The 19322-nt window shown below is 34.6% G+C and overlaps 1 protein-coding gene across 4 annotated transcripts in view; it reads right to left on the reverse strand.

Moving 5' to 3' along the window:
• Positions 1–14022: 14022 nt before the first annotated feature.
• The window catches only part of LOC124533460 (plasma membrane ascorbate-dependent reductase CYBRD1-like), a 65778-nt gene continuing 60478 nt past the window's right edge, over positions 14023–19322 (reverse strand). For 3 of the 4 annotated variants that reach the window (XM_047108744.1, XM_047108748.1, XM_047108747.1), the window contains 4 exons: positions 17691–17926; positions 16685–16887; positions 15878–16047; positions 14618–15380 (listed from right to left, as the gene is read on the reverse strand). In XM_047108744.1, the coding sequence (XP_046964700.1) occupies positions 15227–15380; positions 15878–16047; positions 16685–16887; positions 17691–17926 (763 nt within the window). In that variant the 3' untranslated portion in view covers positions 14618–15226. Of the gene's footprint in view, positions 14298–14617; positions 15381–15877; positions 16048–16684; positions 16888–17690; positions 17927–19322 lie in introns of those variants that run through there. The other variant, XM_047108745.1, reaches the window with a different exon arrangement.

Raw genomic sequence — 19322 nt, forward strand, 5'->3', positions numbered from 1 at the left:
GAAGCAGTTAAATAAAGATGTCAATGGTGAATCATATGTAATTGGTAATTAATAACCATTATATGTAATTGGTCTACAAAAAATCATATATCTAGAAAAAAGTATGCCCCTTATCGAGAAGACTATATAGATGTATGCCCCTCAAATATTTTACGAAAAGTTTTGATGTTGATGAGTAAAACTACTAAAATATTTATCGAAAATACTCTAAACGAAAATATAGAATTATCCCATGACAACCGCTAGAAATAGTGGGGATGGTTTTCTGAAAATGTGTGCTTAGTATTGTGTGTGTATTTAAATAGTATTTAAAAAAAGTTTCAAATATTTAATAAGTAGATGTTAGTGTTGAATCTCTTTTACACAATTATAATTTGACGGGACGAATAATATTTGTTCGAAATATATGTATGTAGTATGTTATAACTGTTTGATGGTTTTGTTATATAATCTGTTTAAATTTTTCATTCATATGATAATATTTGTGACAAAGCATAAGTTACCTCTAAATAAATTATTATGATATAGTATGTATTACAGTTAAATTCAAGTAGACTTTTGAATCGTCATTTAGCAATTATGTTTAGTGAAGCTACCACCGGTACAGAAAGTAGATTCTACTGAGGAGAACTGACAAGAAAATCAGCAGTTCCTCTTATTCAACATTTAAAAATACATATAAAAATACGTGTAAGATACAATTAAAAATGTATGTAATATATTCTGCCTACCACACTTTTTTATGTAATAAAGCAAATATACTTCTATCTCTCTCTCGTGTGTGGTGTAAGAACGAAATAGCAAGTATTTTCGTCCTGACGAATTAGATAAATTGTGTACAAGAAATTCAGCACGATTGAAATGTTTTGTCTTTAATCTTGAAATTTTAAAGCCTACTACGAAATAAAATTAATTGATATTTGTATCGTGTAATTGGCTGTGTTAGTATCTATTAAAGAGTTTGCCTCGTTATTATTGTGTCTTATAATGATATATTATGCTCGTAAATTAAATGTTACTAAATAGTTATGCATGCAAATTATAGAATATGGATCTCATATTTGTTCCAATTGAATTAAATCATATTGACTTGTACTCGATCGATGCAGTTCTATGATGTTAATAGTCAAACTATTTAAGATTAATATAGTTATTTCTTTAGAATAATAAGTTGCACAATTTATATAATATGATAAAAAAATTATCTATTTGAAATTTATATTCGATCAATGATTAAATTTTCACATAATTTAATAATTTATCTTTTTAAATATATTTACTGAAATTGTATTTAACAAATGACAGCTTAAAAATTTCTATACTTATGTAAAAATACATATAATTGTTATTTTCGCTGTTATTTCACTGACTGTCTATAACATTTATTTGCATTTAAAATGTATTTTCTATTAAATCTTTTATGGTTGTTTTAGTATAGTAATGTTGAAAACAAATATTGTATAGTACATGTTTTATCATGTTATAATTGATTAGAGTCGGGCCAGAGGATAGTGATCTTTAAATTGACACAAATAACAGAGAAAACAATATAATACCTCCTAATCAGAAGATATCATACTTGTTTTGTTATTTTTATTACTTACTCTATAAAGTCTTAACTTCTATTTTATAATTATATTTGAAGACTCTGATTTCCAAACAACTAATCAGTAGTTTTTTAGCCATTCTTTACCAGCCTTTGGCCTGGCTATAATTTTTTCGAACGATTAAAAATAATCACATCAATAGTTAGCGCAGATCTGGTCGAAGCACAAGCTCAGATTTCTTTTTTGTTTTTGTTTTTAGTCAGAACATGCCGCTGCCCTTCGTCAGATGTGTATCGATAATCTGTCTGTGTTATAAGTTCAATACTTAAATTGTGTGTACTTAGTCAGGATATATTGTTTTAATTTTATGTGCCAATCTGCACCAAAGATACTAGTGTGATTAGGTTAAACCTAGGCACTAATAGCTTATGTATCTGTCAATTATTCCTAGCGTTATTGCTTAAAACCACAGAATATATTTACTTATTAGAAGATTATATTCTTATATGAAAAATAGTTGCATTTCCATAGATTAAATACATTTAAAAGGCCTAAATAGAGATATTATTTTATTATCTTATGTTTGTATTTGAAAAAAAGAAATCAAATAGAATTTATTATTGATAATATTCAGATGATTCGAATTTTGAAATTTTTTATTGCATGTCTATGATTAAATCTAAATTAATATTATAGAATTGTTTGTTAATATTCTGAATGATGTATTCAAAATTTAGTCTCAAAATGATGTAACATTTACATTGTCCAAAAATAAATAATGCATGAATATTTTTTGTAAATAGAACTTATACGATGTGTTTTCAATAGATATATTTTAAGAAATAAATCTGAATGTTTACGAAATTTTAAGAATGTGTCTGTCAAATGTATTAAAAATGAATTCGTATTTAAATACCATCTCATTGACCAATGTATCAGGGTGATAAGTTAAATAGATTTTTTTGTTCAAGTAGCTACGTCCTATGATGTTATTATTAATATACTATAGTATTCATTTTACCTTAGACCCGTGTTAGGTCCGTTGCCTATAGTTGCAAAATTATTTTTGGTTATATAATATAATGAAATAAAAAAATATATGTCAGAATTTCCATAAAAAAATTTCTTTACTTACAAAAAATCAGAAGTATGTTTAACAGGGAAGATGCAATATTTTTAATTTTGTGTTTATTTTCAAGAACTCTATATAGAATGGGCCACAAGTATATTAAAAATATAAAACACTAATTTATTGCAAAAAAATGCGGTTACAAAATGTCAATTTAAATTTTCGCGCAAAAACGGATCTATATTTCGTATGACGTCACTCCTGTCTGTCACTGGCCCATTGATTATGGCCCATACTCCGAAAAAAGCCGTATTAACGTACGATTTGTGCCAATGTGTTCATCTACTTCAACAAAGTTTTCAAACAAATGGTTTTTAAGTGGACCTTCTCAAGCAAAACTGAGAAAAAAGTGGTGTCAAGTTGAAAAGAGGAATCTGAAGTCTTCTTTAACAAACCCAACTTCCATTTTTATTCGAAATAATCAATTAATTTTCGTTTCAATGTTCACTTTTTTTACAACTATAACTTGAAATAAGTAGTTATAACAGGAGTGACGTCACTGAACGCTATTTAGTGTTTTGAAATACATTCCGTTTAAAGTTATTTTATTCGTAATTATTGTTAAAAAAACAACATTATATCGATTACAAACCTTGCAATTGCCCTTCTTTTATACTTTTTTAACATTTAAATAAAATCTTAAATATTGTATTTGCATGTTCCCTACTAAAAAAGAGGTTAGTTTTATGTCACAATTCGTGTTATATGGAAATTTGAAATGGGAAATATGTATTAAATGATTTCACTACACAGTACTTATTACTACTACTACTATATTACTAACCTAAGCAACCGTCTCAGCTACAAATTACTTTAATCCGTATTCAATTGATAAACGTAACATATAATGATATTATATATTCTGAAGTCAACGTCGAGTTCGACGTTACAACATAATTCAAAATACAAAAATTAAATATTGTCTTTATGTACTCTTCTTATATTGTAACGAATAAGGAAAATGTTTGATTCTTTTCAATAAATGTAACTGATTGAAGATTGATGAACTGTATTAATATTATATAGTTGTATTGTTTAGCATGTGTTGATAAATGTGTAGTTGCATTTGAGACAGCTCAAAGCAATGCCAAATAAACTAGATATTATGAAAATGTGTTCATTAATGTTCGAAAAATGATCTAAAATGTTAAAATGACTTCTGTGCTACAATGTTTATCCTCATATATATCAATAACTTACTTTAACTACTTCTCGTATAATTGAATAGATACAAATAACGCGAGATCATTTACAGAAATTAAACTGTCCCTCAATGCTTAGCAGTGGCGGATTTACCAATAGGCTGAAGCTTATGGCGGCAGATTTAGAGGGGCGGCAAATATTAGCCCAATTTTTATCTTACAGAGTTAAAAAAAAACACTTATAATAATTATGTATATACACATTACGCCCGTCATCCGTATATTCGTCACTAAATAGCGTCACACAAATCATTCGACGGGTCCCAAGAACAAAAAATAGTATCTGCGAAATTCCTACTTAACAGTGTGATGGCTTAAAGTTTTGTAAAATTATGTTTGTGAATAATTTCGTTTGTTTGAATAGTTTCGTTTTCGTCGTTCAATCAAATCAAACAGTCAAACACACTACCGTGTAGTTAATGTTATATACAGGTTAATTTAACAATAAAGTCGATTTTGTCTTATTTTTCCATGAGATTTTGTTCTTGGGACCCATCGCATTATGTTGCAATTTCAGAATCTAAAGAAAGTAAATAATATGGTTGTGAACTAAACTAACAGTAACTAGTCAGGGGCGGCAAAAATTTATAGCCTACTAGCGGCAAATTTGTAAATCTGCCACTGCTGCTCAGTACCCTATACAACCTCTTGAATTAGTTAGCCGTGCCAATAAAGATTTTTCGTTTTGTTGTATTTCATTTTAAATCAATTTTTGAAAGGGATGCGTTCTTATAGAATTACTTTTTGTAGTATTGTTTTAGGTGAAAAAAGAGTCTTGAGACTCTAATACAGTGGAACATCGATTAACCGAAACAATTCGGACCGAGACAAGTTCGGATAAATGAAATGTAGGTACTTTGGGACAAGACCAACACATACAACACTTTGTCGCTTAAAACAATACAGGTTATTAAAATTTAATATGCATAATAAAATATAAAACATTGTAACATACCTCAAAAAGTCAAATGCTATTTTATAAAAAACTTATAAAATTGTCAATAGTTGACACGCGCCACGTTCGGTTAATCTATTTTAGCGTTCGCGGTTAAATAATCAAGGTATATATAACACAGTTCTTCTGTATTTTAAATGCTGAACCATAGCACTATTTCTGCGGATCTCAAATATTCTTACATAGATGCTTGCAACTATCCATAGCAACAGTGTATTATTAGTAACAGGAGAACACCATTCATTGTAACATAAAAGATAATGAGAGCATTTACGATTTGTTTAAAGTTACTTTTCAAATATAATAGGTATATTCTTATTCTTCTTATCTACTTTTAAAAGAGTATATTACGACATAACTTAGATGTAGCATCGGCAAATACAATAAAATCGATTACGGCCGATTCAAACAACCAATAGAAATAGCTACCCGACTCCTAGGGATGTCGGGTTATGTGAAATTGTATTAAAAACCCTTCCCGCTCCCCTCGCTGGTGCGTACACCGACAGTCCAGGGCCATAAGAGGCTGCCGTCCTCCTCTCGGCCGTATGAAATGCGTGGATGCGTGAGACCCCCATCTCACACACCCACGGCTGGAGGGAATGCCCTATTTATTCCGCCCAGGGCAATGGGACTTGGAGGCCGGGAGGACGACCATGACGGTCTCACAGAAGGGGACTACGGCCTCCCTTACGGATACGGATTTACGGATTCCCTGCGTAGCGTCGCCGACACGACTGCACGCAGGCAGAGATTTCGCCCGATTTCCTGGAACAAAACCTTCCTCTCCGCGGTCCACGCGGGACACGCCACCAGCGTAAGTCTCTGAAGGTGACTCATTGCTTCCTACGCATCCAGGCCTCAAAGACCGGCAGGAACGCACTCACGACGCATTTATGCGCGTACCGATCTCCAAGGAGACGGGGCTCACCACGTCGTGAAAGCCCTTCGCTGCTCCTGCCGCCTGAGCGCTCCGAAGGCACTGGCATGGTAGGACGCACTTCCACCACTTTGACGAAGGGCGCGAATCCGGTCCTAGACCCTCGCGTCCCTCTCCGCCAGGATGTCCAGCAGCGGGCGCACGTCAGTCGGAGTGATCAAACGGGCGCAATTTAGAGGACAATCGATCGCACGACACTAGCATAAAGGCGACGAACCTCCTCCCTCGGTCCCCCGAGATAAGACAGCAGTCTGTGCATCGCACCCACTGCCTTCTCGATCCGAGGGGCCAGGAGCTTGAAGTGCTCTTCAAAGCTCCAGCGTCCGTCAAGGAGGAGGCCGAGGTATTTCATGTACCTGGCCACCTGGACGTTTGAGTCTCCTACGCGAATGATCTGCGAACGGGGCGGTTCCCGGCCCACCGACCACTTGTGGAACCGTAGCACCTCGGTCTTATGCGGCACTATCCGAAGGCCCAATTCGCAGATTTTTGCGACGACGATTTCAACTCCGAGCTCGGCGAGCCGTTTGGTCGTCTCGATACTTAATTTTGAAACTATCAAGTATGCTTTTATATAGTGAGAATCCTAAACTGAAAACCTATTCCAATTCTAGCAATGGGTTTATCAAAAATAATGGCCAAATCTGAGCAGTTTCTTTAATGTTCTACTCATAATTTTTTAAGAACTCAAACATTCCATTTTCAAGTGACATGTCATTCTTAGCACACCAAACTATACTACGACACAACTTGACACAAACAACAACGATGTAGCATCGGTAAATGCAATAAAATCGATTACTGATTTATACAAACAATAGAAATAGCTCCCTATCGCGCCATTCGACGCTATTCGTCGCTATAGATTCTCGCGTCAGTGATTTGTAAAATTTTCCAATACATTAGGTCTTATGATGTTACAAGTTATTACGTTTGTGTAAAGATAATATTCACATAAGAAATAAATATTGATGATATGGAATAGCGTATAGTACGACACAAATGAGATGTAGCATCGGAAAATGCAATGGTATGAAAATAAAACCGATTACTGTAGATTTACACAACCAGGGCCGCCGTAAGCGGGTGTGCAGCGCGTGCACCGCACGCGGGCGGCACGTCCAGGGGGCGGCAAATTGAGCAATACATCACGTACCTAATTCAAGTCATTATTATAATTCCCACAAAATTCCCTTAAGTAGCATAAATTATTCAAAGCATCGAAAAATATCGCACTGAGTAAAGTTAAAAGTCCGTCGTCCGTTATCCTATGAAAAACAGTATTGTCGAAGTTAACAGAATCCCCTTTATCAATTGGTAGATTAGGTATCCGTTACTTGTAGTAGGGCGTTGTTGTAGGGCGGCTTGAAGGGTTTCGCGCCTTAAGGTATATTGGTGGTCGCTAGAAATAGCAGGATTACGGGCACCGTCAAACCGGGCGAGGAGGGCATACGTTCGCTGTCGCAGGCGCAACGTAACAACACAAACTTAAAGGAACAGCTGTAGGCCGCACATCGCCTGTTAACAATGGACTTAGAAAAGGCATTAAGTAAACAGTGAGTAAAGAGTGAAGCTCCGGACACACGGCGCTCCTGTTACCGAATAACAACCGACAGATCTCCAGCGACTGGTTGGGGAGCTATTTCCGGGAAACAGGGCGAGTCACTCAACCATCGATGCCCTAAAACACCCTGAAGACCCGGACATTGGAGGCGGTGGTCCAAGGGAACGTAGTCCTAACGGTATCACCGGACGTGACGAACGACTTCAATAGTCTTCCTTTCTTTTTTCTTATTTAATTTACGACATCCACGGGCTCATAACTGCCCGTGCCTTTTTTATATTTTACATTTATACACTTTGGCGTTTCATATTTTTACTTAACATCAGCAGATATTCGCTGGACTTCAAGCTCGCCGTCATCCTTTCGAGACCATAGGGGATGCACTTCGGTATCACGAGTTGCCTTCCTATCTCAGAAGCCCAACGGGGTTCCTCCAGGATCCCTTCTCGATCGAGGATCGATTCTCATCACGGTGACGGGGCGAACCTTTCAGATGGCGGCCTAAGGTCGGAGTGTCACTCACGGTGGATCGAATCGAGATGCTGGTCTTAAAGATTTCTCTAACTAAAACGGAGGCCCTCCTAATACATGATAGTCGCTGAGGTCTCCTCGAGGAGCATCTACCGCCCTCCAAGGGACGGTAATTAAGGCGCAGACACAAATGAGGGATCAGGGCCTTACCCTGGATGGTAGATGGAGCTTCGGGCAACATTTTGTCCAACTCAGCTTGAAGCTCATCAACGCCAACGTAGGAGGACCTTAAACACCTTGCCTGCGTGCGCTCTATGGCATTGTATTTATTTATTTAGTAAATAAATAAATCCAATCCAATCCATCAGCCCATTTTCGTCCACTGCTGGACATAGGCCTCTCCAATTGCACGCCACTGAGATCATTCTTGGGCGACTCGCACCCAGCTCCTGCCAGCCGGCTTGCGTAAGTCATCACTCCACCGTGCCCGAGGACGTCCTACTCTACGTTTGACGAGACGCCGTCTCAACTCTAGAACACGTTTTCCCCAATGGTTATCGGTTCTGCGAGAAATATGGCCCGCCCACTGCCATTTCAGCTTACTAATCTGGTGGGCTATGTCGATGACTTTGGTTCTTTGGGGGATCGCCTCATTTCTGATGCGATCCCGCAGAGAAATGTCGAGCATAGCCCTTTCCATAACACGCTGAGCGACTTTTAGCTGGCGGACCAGCCTTGCCTTGAGTGTCCGCGTTTCGGCTCTGTATGTCATGACGGGTAGGATGCACTGATTGAAGACTTTCGTCTTAAGGCACTGTGGGGTCGACGATGTAAAGATTCCATCGCCATTGATGTTGATGCCACGTCCTTTCCAGTTTAGCGTCTTGAACATATCCTCCATTGCATTAGTGAACAATTCGGGGGAAATAACGTCCCCTTGTCTCACTCCTCGATGCAATGGTATGGGAGTTGTTTGCTGATTCTGTACTTGGACAGAAAATACACCTATTTGGTTGGACTCCCTTAATGCTCGTAACAAGGCTCTGATCTTACGGAACCGTGGTAACAGTGCTGACCCGCTTCGCCGAAAAAGACCAGAAGAAGGGTTCTTCGCTATGGATGTCTTCTCCTCCCGCCATAACTGTCCCGGGGTTAAGGGTTTCTGTACTCTGAGAACTCCCTAGGAAGTAGAGCCCCGCAGAGGTGAGCCTACCGTCAGAACTTTACGGTAGTATGCACAAACGATCTCGTGACATCCTCCGAAAAGATTTTGGATGGGTGGCTGACGTTGGGTTTTTAGCAGGTATACACCCCGCCCCCACCTCATGTGGAGGAAAAGTGGTATGTGTTTTTGCAGCGAAAAAAAGGGCGGCATAATAGTTATTGCACGCGGGCGACAGAACAGGTAGCGGCGGGCCTGTACACAACCAATAGAAATAGCTCCCTATCGCGCCATTCGACGCTATTCGTCGCTATAGATGCACGCGTAAGAGACAGCAAGTGCATGTAAATCGACGCGTCAAATTGACGAATATGATATTACAAGTTATTAAGTTTGTGCAAAGATCATATTCGCATGAGTAATCAATATTGATAATTTGAGATAGCGTACTCAATTCGGATGTGGTCGGTTTTATGGTGGTGGTGTGGTGAATTTTGCCGATGCGACATCTAAGTTGTGTCGTACTATACTTAATTCGGATGTGATTGTGTCGTGCTATACAAGTTTGTTTAAGTAAATGCGGCAACCTCTTGTCTTTATAGCCAACATATAAATATGTTAACTGTCACAATTTGCTACATCATTGATAAATACAATAAAAAGGAGAGGGCCTAAATTTGATTCCTGTAGCACACCAATGATAGCTTGAAAGCAGTCGAATTGTACCCCAATAATAACCACTTTCGATTTTCGATTAATTATGCGACTTGCAACAAGACAATAAAGAGTTATATAAGCTACAGAATGATATTTTTTGAATACTTAAAACGTAGTCGACCCTATCAAAAGGCTTCTGAAAAATCGATATTAATAACATCGATTAGTAAATCCATATGCACATATAACTATTGCAATATATCGGCGCTATTTACTACTCCCTGCTCATATGTTGGATCTCAATTATTATTGGCATCTAAAATCGTTTACTAAAATATAAGGTTCAACTAGACAAATCAAATCAATTTTATTCAAGTAAAGTTCACAATGAAGCGTTTTTGAATCGTCAACAATTAAATGCTACCACAACAAGAGAAGTCGTTCGTATAAATTCGAGTTAATACCATATATATTTGTCTTGAAAATATGAATTACGATATTAATTATTATAAAATGTATGCATTTAATTTGATTAATATTAATTTTAGATCCTCATATATACCATTTGGTTATAATAATAAATAATTAGACTAGCGAACCGCCCCGGACTCGCACGTCCGCAATGCTGATACTGAGTATACTACAGAAATTTTCTTTGAAATATTTTCCATCATTTTCCATGTTTTATATGCAAAAACCTTCCCCTCGAATCGCTCTATCTATTAAAAAAAACCGTATCAAAATCCGTTGTGTAATTTTAAAGATCTAAGCACACATAGAGACAGACAGTGATGAGCGACTTTATTTTATACTATGCAATGATTTCGAAGTTAAATCATTTATAAATTAACTAGGAGAAGTGAATGTAATATGCAATGCTACTGTTTACGGAGTAGTGTTCTTTTTCTATTGTTATTATCTTATCAACCTTGAAGGTCGGAGTGATAAAGATTGGTAAAGTTAAATTTTAATAAAAAGATGAGAAACCTATCTTTTAATGAAACACGTCTATTTTTTCCTATTAAATTATATTCTTCTTGATTACTAATTTACTTACGTTGTCATCGTCATATTGAAACATTTAACTACCAGTGGCGGATTTACAAATCTTCAGCTAGTAGGCTAGTAGGCTATTCAATTTTTGCCTCCCCTTCTTTTTTGCAATATTTATGATTTGTGTTCTATCGTCCTCATTACATCTGTTTTTACCCGTTATTATTATGATTATAAATTAGGTGATATTTCTGTCAGTTACTAGATTATTTTTCCAACCCGCTATGTAGTGACGAGTATACGAATTACGGACGTTATGTGTATACATATAATTATAAGATTTTATTAATTTCTGTAAGATAATAACAAATTTGGGCTAAACTTGCCGCCCCTCTAAAGCTGCCGCCCTTGGCTCCAGCCTACCTAGCCTAGCTACCTAGCCTATTGGTAAATCCGCCACTGATACTCACAGCGTTCATTAACACATGTTAATGGCTACATAAGAACATTGAAATCAGGCCTAATCTTTTGTGTTCGCATTCCTTTATCATAGTTCAATACCTAACATCCCTATCTATGAGACTTGGTGATCTTATTTGGCAACTACATCATAAATTAAATGAGGTCGTTTTAAGAATAAACTTAATTATTTTATTTTAAATAAATATTGTTAACATCACGAAAATGTATGAATGAATAAAAATTGTCTACTTTATGATACAGTGTTAACTATATTTTTTTAAATTGTAATGTTAAAAAATATAAATAAATAAGTATCAAGCAAAAAGTTCATTTAATTTAAAATATCTTAGTGTTGTAAACCTTTTTAACTGACATACAAATACAATTTTGTAAGTGACTTATTAGATTAAATCCTGGGATAAACATAGTTGCAGCTTCGTTCCATAAAATTGTTGATCAACAAAATAAAGTCCGGCGGATACAAGTTTAATGTCAAAATTGACAGTGATACTCTTGTATCTCTGGTTATCCTGCACCTGAAGTCCGCCCGTTGTCAGATTTCCGGTCCCTAACCCATCGCAGTATGAGAATATCTCATATCGTCGTTGCTCCTGCAAAAGTCGCTATGTTATATTTTATATTTTTCGATCGTTACACCGTTGGACTCATTATTTCAATACGCACGAATTGTAAAAAGACTATTTTGTCATTACTTCTATAGTTTAAAAATAATTTAAATTTCCATGTATTGAAATAACGAGTAAAGCAGCACAGCAATCGAAAAATATGAAAAAAATACTTATCGACTTTTGCAGAAGCCACGACGATATGTACTGCATACTTGACTACGATACGACGTCTCTGTGGAACCTCGTTGAGGTGGAGGCTGTAGATAGGTATTTATTGTGGAAAGAAATAAAACAACTCGTTTTTATACATGTAATTTAATGTACCATTATGAATGCGTATAAATATTTAAAAATGTAAAACAGTGATAAAATTCATAGTAACCAATATACAACTGTAATCAACAAAACTAAGTTTAAAAATTATATATTTCAAAAAGGCAGATTAATACAAGTACTTATAAAAGTTGAAGATTATAAATTGTTTCTGATGCAAAATGCATACATAAAAATATTAATTTGCAACTCTTTCGATTGGTTAAATAATTTATTAGAAAACTGGTTTTTATTTTGCTGATTAAACGTGTGGGTTTTATAATGTAAAAACTTGGCCCCAGCGTTTTTAGGGATCCTTAAAAACGGGAATATTTAAAATTTGTAAATATGCTCTTTGCATAGAGTAAAAATTATCGCAATAACATTATTTAAAACGACAAACTACTTATGATTACAGTCTTCGTACGGATTGTATATTTTCGTAAAAAAACGATAAAATGCATCAAATTTTACATTGGAATGTAACTTTTTACAAAATGGAATATAAATAAGTTTTGCCTAATTAATAGAAAACTTACTCAATTTCTACACAAGGAAATAATATAGAGGTATCCCTCGTATAAACACATTGAGCTTTATCCTATATAATTATTGATAAACATGCTACATGTATTTACGTAATACGTAGTAAATTGATTATAACAAGTTTCACCTCAAGACGTTATATCGAATTTGGCAACTTGATTGAACACTTCGCTTAACAGTACAGACGCATACAACAATGTCTAAACAGTACACAATATTATGTTTTTCCTCACAATCATCAATATTACTATTGATTTCTCTTGATTTCAAGCTTATTGAAAATTTTAAATACTACCTATCATAATATTGATTTCAAAATGTTTTATTAAATTAATTTTGTAAACGTTGCTTCCATCAGATGCTATTTTTACTAACAATAAATATTAAGGGTAGATATTCACTACGAATCAATCACATTCTACAATCTATCGAACACTCGCACATTACGTTAATTAAATTTAAATTTATATACAAATTACAGCTAAAATATCTTAACTAAACGCCTACTAAAATGTTTAATAACTCGGTTACTATTTTTAGGTATATGGCCACTGACATTTTTAATTTTTTATCTGTTATAAACAAATATAGGTATTTTTATGTTTTTTTTTTAATTTACCTTTTTATTTTATTTAATGAAATAATCATTCCGATCGTGATCACATTTATCTACACCTCCATTATTCTTACTGCGAATCTAATACATTAACAGTAATTACCACAGGGTAGCGAGTACAGATAATTTGAAAATCATTAAAAATATTTTCGTTGAATTGATTTTATAATTTATAAAATATGAATATATCATTGTTATTATATTTTAAAATTATATTTCGATTTTCGATTGGAATAAATAGTGGTCCAAATAAAAGAAAAATCTTTTAAAATCAGTCATCATAATTTTGAAGACGGATTCAAATTGATAGGTTTTATTTATTGAACAACGCACAACTGTTCAATCATAATAACGTTACTCAAATAGAATATATATAAAACCTAAAAGCAACAAATTGAGCTAAAGGGCGTGTAACATATAATTTTAATTTTCTTCTTTAACATAATACTTTTCTTTAGTGAAGTAAATTGTTCAATTTTGATTCATAACAATACTGATTCATTTACGTTTGCTGAGTTCATTGTATTAGCACATATTACCAACATGACAAGTTTAATAAAACAGAACAAACAATTCAACTTATACTTATACCAAGTTAAATCATTTTTAAATGGAAAACAATTTTATATATCAAGAATTTACAATATTTGGTGTTGTGCGTTCCACTGCAAGCGTAGTTTTTAACGTTCATTTGAATTTGTTATATTTTTTTAATGTTTATTTAATTAAAAATAAAATTCGTTTGATTCGATCAAACGAATTTTATTTTTAATTAAATTTACGGCCGAAACGTGGGCTGTTTAATTGTTTTTTTTTTTTTTTGAAATATAAACGTCAAATATAAACGTCAAAACTGAGAAAATTTAGGTGGCAATTTAAATGTCAAACCACAGATAAAAATGGAACAGATAATAACTACGCTTGCAATGTTAATCTCGATTACCGCTACTTCGACTGGATTCGCTTAGCTCGGGTTCTGCGTGACCTTGCGCAGCCGATAGCCGCCGGTGCCGCGCACGGTGTAGAGCACCACAATCGCCACCGCCACCACCGACATCCCGATGGCGTTAATGACAATCGCCTCTGTTGTCATCGAAGCGTATGTCTCGCTCCTGCGTACCGCATGCCCCGGGTTAGTATAGCATTTAAAGTGTACATTTTAAGGGTACTTAGAACCTCTTTAATACATTTTTGTGTAAAGAAGTCCTTAGGCAATTACATTAGTAAATTTCGCAGACTTATTTATAAAAAAAGGAAAAATATAGATTTATTGTTATTCATAAAAAAATAAATTTTACAGTTATTTATGTATAATATCATATCATATGTATAATAACTTATATTAATATTAATATGTATTATTTACATGCCTTTCGTTAGTAGCAATACAGTTCAGCAAAGCATACACATGCTCATAAAAATTAAAAGTCAATTTGCCTTACAATATTTTATTACCACAAAATATTTTTACTTAAATAATATTAATATCAAACAATTATTTTCATAAAAAATGTAAAAAATAATCTATGCCTTACTTTATAAAAAATATATTTTTGGTCTGATGCAGACCGAATCTATCGTTTAATTATAAAAGCCTCCATATTTGTACATAGGTAGGTACTTTTTATCGCTAACTTAAAATGTATAAAACTAAACTTTCCTTAAAGATCTAACCCTTCATTGAAAAATATTAATTTTAAAATAATAAATTTTCGTATATTTATTACAACAAATAACTATAGAATATCTGATACGGTCGGAAATGAATGACCGGTCTTTATATCAAGAATAAAATATTTTGGAATATGTCACATTTTAGTAAAATAGATACCTAACTAATTGATCGCATAGAAATCTTTGTACATTATCTTTTAAAATATTATCACTGCAGACTTCCGTGTTGTAATTTATAAATAACAAATTGTACTGAATGAATAAAACATTTTAATTGTCTGTAGCACTGATCAATCAGTTATAAAGTCAAATCTGTAGATAATGCAGTTTTGATACAAACGTCAGATTATTTTTTAAATTTGGAAGTCTACAAATCAACAGATGCTCTCATTTCACGGGAATCTGCTTTAAATTTGTCCCTCGATACGATATACATGACGACGGCGAGTATCGCTATGATGGCAACACCAATGGCGTTGATGATCACTCCTTCGTCCGGCAGCCCGCTGTACCGTTCCGCGCTGTGGATACGTACACATACAAGCAACTAACACAACACATGCTTAATAAAAATACAAAAGACAGATTCATGAAAAAATGTATGAGACACTTAAATGATTCCAACTTAAAATGGGCACGTTCATGCAATAATGACACATTACATTGCTGTAAAATCATAGACATTTAATAAAACATTATCAAAATAAAAATTAGAGGCGATTCGATTGGCTTATAAAAATACCAACAAAATGAATAACCAGTGAAAAAGTACCTGAGTTCTCCCACAGTTCCATTTCTGAAGTAAAAAATACGATGAGTATGTTTAAAAATATATTCTTGGAAAGGTACTTTATAACTTCTATACTTTTATAGGACCCTAAGGAAAAGCATGCTTTTCATATAAGTAAGTAAAAACTCCAGATTTCGTCTATTAAAAACGATCTAAATTTGACTCTAAGTGTTGAGTAAAACTAATCGATATCTATCTAAACGTTTTAAGCAGTTAAAATATACGTACCCAAGGGTGAAGAGAGCTTTTTCAGTAAGTCCAGTAAGACAAGCGCACACTCCAAGGACAAACGTCAGTATACCGAACGCGGCGTGAATCGGCACCAATGAAGCTCGGAAGTTCGCCGTTCCTTTGTTGCAGATCAATAGGAGCAGAAAACTGAAGAATCCGACAGCATACTGTGAATATAAAACAAAGTTTAATAACTCGTCTGTACCGATATGACATTTAAACGACTTGGAAATTTTTAATCTAGATCGTACCAAAGATCAAACTAAACTTGAGACGAAAATTAGTTTTATTCCGAACGAGTTTGGATGGAACGATGAAATGTATTCATACAAGATGTGCAGTTCTTTTGAATTTTAAACTTTATGCTATGTTTCAATGACTTATTTAAATATCTCACTAATACCCATTTCAAGAGAAAAAAGATTCTTAAAAAATGTTTAAAGAGACTAAAAGATCTACAACAGCCTGTAAATTCCCACTGCTGGCTAAAGGCCTTCTCTCCCTTTGCGGAGAAGGTTTGGAACATATTCCACCACGCTGTTCCAATGCGGGTTGGTGGAATACACATGTGGCAGAATTTCTATGAAATTTGTCACATGCAGGTTTCCTTTTCCTTCACAGCTGAGCACGAGATGAATTATAAAAACAAATAAAGCCCATGAATCAGCAGTGCTTGCCTGGGTTTGAAACCGCAATCATCGCGTTCTAACCACTGGGCCATCTCGACTCTAATAGATCTAGGCAGATAAATTTTGATAAAAAATTTACATTTTTAATACACAGTAAAAGACATCTAAACATTACCTGAAGACCGAATAGTCCCATAGCCACGAAGCCGATCCAGCTGTGCAGCGAATAGAAGTTGTTGATGCCCTTCTTGTTATGGAAATCGAGAACAGCAAGGAATCCAATGACTATGCAAGGGAACGCCAACGCGTGGAATATTGCATGCAGCAGTTTCACGTAAATTCGTCTGAAGCAGCGGCAGATACGGTAGAGCAGTACCGCTAAAAATGTAATTATTATAATTAATGGATGTATACAACAACAACAGCAGCCTGTAAATTCCCACTGCTGGACTAAAGGCCTCTTCTCCGTTTGAGGAGAAGGTTTGGAACATATTCCACCACGCTGTTCCAATGCGGGTTGGTGGAATACACATGTGGCAGAATTTCTATGAAATTTGTTACATGCAGGTTTCCTCACGGTGTTTTCCTTCACCGCTGAGCACGAGATGAATTATAAAGATAAATTAAGCACATGAATCAGCGGTGCCTGCCTGGATTTGAACCCGCAATCATCGGTTAAGATGCACGCGTTCTAACCACTGGGCCATCTCGACTCGGATGTATACAATTACGGCAAAGTTGCGTCCGTGTGGTTACACGAGCGAAAAAAAAAAAATTTATAGAATGACACTGCCACTTTAAACAATAATAACTTCAATGGTAGGAATGTTTTACGGCTACAACTAAAATAAACGAACAACTAGCGTAAATTACATATACCCCATATGGAAAAAAAATCTTGGTGTAATATTACAACGTACTCGAAGAAAAATAAATTTTCTTAGTATATTATAACAATATACTCCTATCACTTAATCAAAACTTGCTCATAGTCAGAAACTAGTACAAAACATTATAATAAAAAAAAATAGAATAAATTCAATTAAAAAATTACATACTGTATAAGACAGTGCAGTTTAATACTAGTTTTAGATACAATTTAATTTAATTTAATATGAAGGAATGTCGTAAGTCCATCTTAATCATACTTTTCTCAATAACATCCAAAAGAGTAAACTTACAAAATCCGCTGAATGTGATGAAACCGGCCACCATAAGCGTTGGATGGAGGTTGAATTGCTTCTCAGGGATGTCATCAGCCCAGCCATAGCCCTCTCTATAGAAGAAGGTCCAGAAGATGGTGAGCGCTGACACACCGATCAACAGGATGGTGGCTAAAGTGATGACCAGGGCATATTCGCACCACTCGCAAGCACCACGCTCGTGTTCATCCGACTCGTAGGAACGGCTGCGTTGCCTAGAACAGAAAGGAAAATACTTGGTTATGGATTTATTTTGATAATTAACAAGTACATTCAAATACTTTTTAGATTCGCTTTCATACTCAACCATAAGAGTATGAATATCATCTAATTACCATTGCTTCTAGTGACACACAAGTAACACGATTATTAAAAATATATTAAATACAAACTAAACTAGATCTAAAGTCTATTATGACAAGTTAATACACATATATTAATATTATTAATGAGAAAGTAACTTTGTATGACTGTCTTTCACGACCAAACCGTTGAACTGAATTTTATGATATTTTTGAAGTGTGTGTGTGTGTGTGTGTGTGTGTGTGTGTGTGTGTGTGTGTGTTTAGAAGTGTGCTTTATGAAGCACACTTGAACTTTAAGGAAGGACATAAGTTACAATTTTTGCCTCACACATGACAACCAAACCCCTAAAACCCGAACGAAGCCATTTGAGCCAACTAGTTAATGATAATTGCTCAAATCGTTCGAAAATGTTTAATGATTAAGGTACTAAAATAAACAGTCAAAACTTAAAACAAAGCTTTAAATGTAACTCTCAGACTGAACATTTAAATTGGCACACTCGTCTCCTGAACAGTGTTTGTTCGTTAACCCGGACACGAGTCAGGAGGTTTCCTGTTTGAATGGAAACAGATAACTGAAGCAGACGGAGGCTTGAAAGGAAACCGCAATGCCATTGATACTAAGTTCCACGAGAACACTTGTACCCCGTTGTTCGTTTTACCTCTTTTTTTACACTTTAGCTGTTTACCTCTCACCCTTCCATACCTTTCATCCTCACACACTTTAATTCAAATTTTAGATACATTAAATTCAATTTATATTTTTTAGTAGTTTTGATTACGATTTTAAAATATTGTTGACAATCAAAAGGAAAATCATTTTATACGAATATTTAAACGAGAATTTTAATAACACAAACTAGTTGTTAAATATTATATTTTATGTATTTAAAATTATAAAATATGTATCATTTGTGTGTTCGTCTACATTTGTCGTTCTTTTAAAGCCTATAGAGGTGTCAGATGTCATGAGATCGTCGAAGCGACACCGGATGCCCTGAGACTTCACGGGACGCTGTGGTTACATTAAGTTTTATATACAACGAGATAAGAACATATCTACACAATTATTTACCAGTAAAATCACACAATTAAAAAAAAACAATTCGAAGAATAAGCAACATTAACCATAAATACATATCATTATCATTACATAGTATAAAACAAAGTCGCTTACCACTGTCTGTCCCTATGTATGCCATAGCTCTTAAAATTACGCAAAGCATTTTGATGCGTTTTTTTATTAGATATAGTGATTCAAGAGGAAGGTTTTTTTATATAATATAAATATAATATAGAACAAAAT

This window comes from Vanessa cardui, chromosome 11 (genome assembly GCF_905220365.1).
Source record: "Vanessa cardui chromosome 11, ilVanCard2.1, whole genome shotgun sequence".
NCBI lineage: Eukaryota > Metazoa > Arthropoda > Insecta > Lepidoptera > Nymphalidae > Vanessa > Vanessa cardui.